At 37.3% G+C, this 5,267-nt stretch overlaps 1 protein-coding gene across 1 annotated transcript; it reads left to right on the top strand.

Annotated features, from left to right (window-relative positions):
* Positions 1 to 2,110: 2,110 nt before the first annotated feature.
* LOC119069556 (organic cation transporter protein) lies at positions 2,111 to 4,308 on the top strand. The gene has a single exon (XM_037173637.1). The coding sequence runs from the start codon at positions 2,453 to 2,455 to the stop codon at positions 4,133 to 4,135; it is 1,683 nt and encodes a 560-aa protein (XP_037029532.1). The 5' UTR covers positions 2,111 to 2,452; the 3' UTR covers positions 4,136 to 4,308.
* The last annotated feature ends 959 nt before the right edge of the window (positions 4,309 to 5,267 follow it).

A 5,267-nucleotide genomic window follows, 5' to 3' on the forward strand; every position in this document is an offset into this window, starting at 1 on the left:
TCTCTAAGTGACCTAACATAGCGTAATTGTTTCTGCATATATAATTTGAAAGAGAAAACTCTTCAGATCTTTAAAAATTGTTCTCTGTTGTTCCCTGATTCCATCCGTTGCATAATTTTGCGGAAATATGCAAATTTTTACAATTTAAATGAGCCAGTTTTTCTTGTAGATGTATAACCGGATTTACCATATCACAATTGTACAACAAGACGCTTCCCCATTTGTTGCATATAAATTTTGCTTATATTCTAGAGCAGATTGGAGTGATTAACATGTCACATACGGCTATTCATCTGTTGTCGATAACTACGACAAAAATAATGGTACGTTCTGGGTAATATGGTCCTTTACATAGTGAAATGCATGTTAAAAATATTGAAGTACAAGATTTGAAATCAACCAATTATAAAAACTTTGATCGTCTGAAGTAGTAGAGCCGATAATAATACTGGTCATATGCTTGCCGTATATAACAGGTTAAAACAAATCGACGCCGTCCAACCTAGTCGTTAAAAAATCCTGATGACTCTAGTCGCTACATGAGCCATTGACCTATAAAGTTTATATTAAAACGCTGTAAGTTTGAGGACGAATTTGTATGGCATCGTAACCCGCTCGACCTCTGTTCAAATATCTTTTCCCTCTGCAATTACCTTGCTTATTTTGATAACTTTTAAAAGTTGCTTATAGTTTCTTGTCAGGCCGAGTGGCGTCGAAAATAATTTTTCATGTGTCGGAGCCGAAAATGAGGAAGTTTTGAGATTTTTCTCTGGTTTTCGACCCCTCACAATGTAAGGCCCTTACATGAATTTTTTTTTGAGTATCTGTTTTGGACGATTCGTTCGGTCTAAAACTCGCGAAATTGCCTAAAAACAATCGTCCAAAACAGATACACAAATAACTATTCTTTTCTGTTTTTAACATACATACGAGGCTCGCCAAAAATTACGAATTTTACAACCCCTCCTCCTGAGTACTCGAAAATGTATGTAGAAAATCTCGTAAATGTATAAAGCGTATGTGAGACTTCCCTTCACCTTTAGATCGTGCGTAATTTGTGAATGGCCTTTAAGTGGTGCAAAATTCGTAAAGGGAAAATGCTAGCGATTCGAAAATCCTTATTTTGTCCACTGTGAAAATTGCGTTTGGTTGTCATTCTGAGAGGCGCCAAAACACGCTATTCATTTTATTTTCTTCAAAGTGGACAAAAATACGGATATTCGCAAAACGCAAGCATGAAAAACGTTGTGTTCTCACCTTGGGGAGAAATAGGAAATTCCACGTTGAGCGAATTACTTTCGCTCTTAGTGAAATTTCCGATTTTCTCCTCTTGGTTAACAAACAACTATTGCAGCTACTTCAAAATGCTGTGGCTTGTTGGAGCCGCCTGAAGTTGTAAAGTTTATAAAGAAAAATAGCTCAAATCTTTCCTGACACGAAACAGTATCTCTTACGTCTCCTGCACATATCGTAGAAGATTCTTCTATTATCGTTTTTCAGAGCAATGTTTTATGTACTGGACTATTACTCTGTAGACTAGTATATACCATCTATATGTATACCACCAACCCTAGAATTATAACAAATATCCAGCAGGTAAAATATATGTTATGTGTATCTCCGTTTGACCTTATATTTGAATAAATGTGCGTTTTATGGCCCATACAAAAGTCTTTGTGTTAAATTCCAGTGACAAAATTTTTGTCTTACTCTCTTGCAAGGATTTGGACAAGCTATGTGCGTGTGTATACTATACAATATGTTTGGTGTTAAAGGGCGAGTAAAAAAGGGATACCAGTCGTCATCATCGTACGATGTTTTCGATCCATTCAGAACAAGCATATACTCATTATGTTGCCGCCTTTTATGTATGCACAGTGGAGTAAAATGTGTGGTATTATTTCTCAACATCTCTAATGTAATATTTGCTACGTTCGTGCTTTGCAGAGAGGTTATCGTACGATATTTTTACTACTATGAATGAATTTTTCTTTGCTAGACCGGCATGTGTGTATTGAATTCGTGTGATTTTCTATATACGCAAACTGCGCAAGTCTTTCTTTGGTATATAGTTCTTTTTCATGTAGGTTTCCGATATAAACTCTCATCGAAATTTGATGTGAAACACGAAAAGAACGGCGTTAGTATTATACGATGATTAATAGCACCCGGTAAGAAAATTCATTTTCGATTCGGTTTAATGTCTATTGTGTGTGTACGAATCAGTTAGTTATGACTTGATAATCGTTCGTCGCGGTTTATAACATATTTTCAATTTCAAATTCCAAAGATCCAACATGAACTGTGAAGTAAGTTAGCCGGACAAAGTAGATTTTTGTTTTACCTACCGAAATTCATCAATTTCCAACACCGAACTGAAGCACGTGTATATTGGATATAGTTGAAGAATTGATAATAAAAAAAAGTGAAATAAGAACGTATTCAACACACAATGGGCTACGACGACGTGTTCCCCTATTTGGGTGAATTTGGACGATACCAGCGACGGATTTACTTGTTGGTTTGTTTGCCTGCTATTTCTTGTGCCTTCCATAAACTGGCAGGTGTATTTCTGCTGAAAACTCCCTCGTTTCGTTGTCAATTGCCATTCGAACTATCAAATGCCAGCTACCAATTGCCGGACGATGTTTTCAATTTATCCTATCCAATCGATGGTTTCACCAAAAAACCGACAACCTGCCAATATTTTGATGCAAATTACACGGATGATTATTTTCAAGCGGGCATACCAGCCCCTCAAACCGTGTATTGTGAGCGATACATCTATAACTATTCAGAGACGTTTCAAAGCAGCACGGTTAGCGAATGGGATATGGTGTGCAACCGAGCATGGATGACGGCTACATCCGACTCACTGTTTATGGTTGGCGTGTTGTTGGGCAGCATAATATTTGGTCAAATGTCGGACAATTGGGGCAGAAAGCCGGTCTTTTTTGCATCACTTGTCCTACAACTCATATTTGGAATAACAGCTGGTATCGCTCCTGAGTACATTACATACACCATATCCCGAATAATTGTTGGAGCAACGACTAGTGGCGTCTTTTTGGTAGCATATGTAATAGCCATGGAAATGGTGGGACCGACTCGGCGATTATTTGCCGGTGTTGTTAGTATGATGTTCTTTTCATTGGGTTATATGTTGGTGGGAGCCTTTGCATATTTCATAACTGACTGGAGGTACCTTCAAATTGCGTTGACGCTGCCTGGCATTTTCTTTATGGCTTACTATTGGTTCATACCCGAATCGGCACGTTGGTTGCTATCCAAGAAGCGCAAAGATGAAGCTGTCATCATCATCCAAAAAGCAGCTAAAGAAAATGGAGTAACCATACCGCAAGAGGTTTATGACAATTTGATCGACGAATCCGCTACAGAAGTTAAGAAGAAACCAGCAAACGAACCATCCGTCTTGGACCTGTTTCGGTATCCGAATCTACGTAAGAAATCTCTCTTGATATTCTTCGATTGGTTCGTGAACAGCGGTACGTATTACGCACTGTCGTGGAATACTGGTAATTTGGGAGGAAATGAAATTGTAAATTTTGTGATCTCTGGAGCCGTCGAAATTCCCGCCTATCTGTTCTTGTTGTTTACTCTGAATCGATGGGGACGACGAAACATTCTCTGCGGGTGTATGTTAGTAGCTGGTACATTATTACTTTTAACAATGGCAGTGCCTGACGGTCACAATTGGATAGTTGTAACGTTGGCTATGTTGGGCAAAATGGCCATAACATCCAGCTATGGCACCGTTTACATATTTTCGGCCGAACAATTTCCAACTCCTGTACGGAATGTTGGATTGGGTGCATCATCTATGGTTGCCCGTTTCGGCGGCATTTTGGCACCGTACATTAATTTATTGGCTCTTATTTGGAAGCCATTCCCTCTGATTGTGCTGGGTGCGTGTGCATTTGTAGGAGGCCTTTTATCGTTGTTTTTGCCTGAAACGCTAAACAAAAAATTGCCAGAAACAATTGAAGAAGGTGAAAGTTTCGGGAAGAAGGTGACAAAAGGTGATGTTGAGGCTGATGCTGAAGAGCTTAAAGTGTTGACTGGCAAGAATGCGGAGAAAAAGTTAGCGAACGGCAATGATACAAATGATCAGTAGCTTAGAGTGACGAACATTTTCATACACGAAATCAATTTGTATTTTTTACGAAAGAAAATTAGTCTCTAAATGGAGATATATTTATATAACGTTTTATATCACTGATTCATCGATATGCCAAAAAAAACATCCTTTTTATCTACTTACCTACTTACTAAGTAATCGTAAAATTATATTAAGGTAAAAGCAAAATAAAATGATCGAGTCTGGTTTTTGACAATTGAAATTCGAATGTCAAAAACCAGACTCGATCATTTTATTTTGCTTTCATTTTATTCGAAGCAAACAGAAATGTCGTTGCACAAAACACAAAGTATTTTATATTCATGGACAGAGTGCATTTTTACACAGCATTAAATCTTAACCCGGAAAAGGGTTATGAAGCATGAAGGAATTCAATGTCGAGCCTTAACCAAATTATTTGAATAAATTGAATTTGATATCATTTATATAGACGTCAAAGATTTGCCTAAATATTTCAGCACAAAATAACCAATAATTTATCGTAGCTGACGCTCAAACTTACAGTAAATTGGATGCTGCAAAAGTAATTCATAACATGAGGTAGCCTTAATAATTCTGTAAAAAAAACAACCTCACCAGTGTGCTTCAAGAGTAAAAAGACTGCCTTCGGCTTGGATATACAAAATCTATACTTGTCGAAAAGACAGTTACGGCATTATGCTTGTTGCTCAAAAACACCAGAGTAAGTTCGCTTTTATCCAAAAATTGTTACCTCTTCTAATGAATTGCTGTCGCAGCATCCAGTGTAACCTACTATTCCGAATTAATGAATTGCCACATCTAATGTATTTTTGTTTATTGCCTATTCTATGCGAGAGTTGTTCATCACAAAAGAATTCAAGTGAAATGAACCGGAAGTAGTAATGGATCATTTTTTCAGGGGGGAAATTGACACGTAATGGTTAACTTTCGCATGGGGTAGGCAGTAAAGCAACTTTTCTGCACACGTTTACATTTATATTGGTCTTTTAATTAATTTTTTTAATCAATGCAAAATATTACCATTGATTTACCTCATAGCCATTCGCTGTTGTTGTCTTAATTCTTATCTAGCGTTATTTAGTAGTTTAGTGTCCCAAGAACTATCATAGAAATTGTTTGGTGTATG

Source organism: Bradysia coprophila (assembly GCF_014529535.1).
Source record: "Bradysia coprophila strain Holo2 chromosome X unlocalized genomic scaffold, BU_Bcop_v1 contig_35, whole genome shotgun sequence".
Taxonomy (NCBI): Eukaryota; Metazoa; Arthropoda; class Insecta; order Diptera; family Sciaridae; genus Bradysia; species Bradysia coprophila.

What these genes read in the sequence shown, in the direction of transcription:
- LOC119069556 (XM_037173637.1), top strand. Translation starts at nt 2,453, where the DNA reads ATGGGCTACGACGACGTGTTCCCCTATTTGGGTGAATTTGGACGATAC.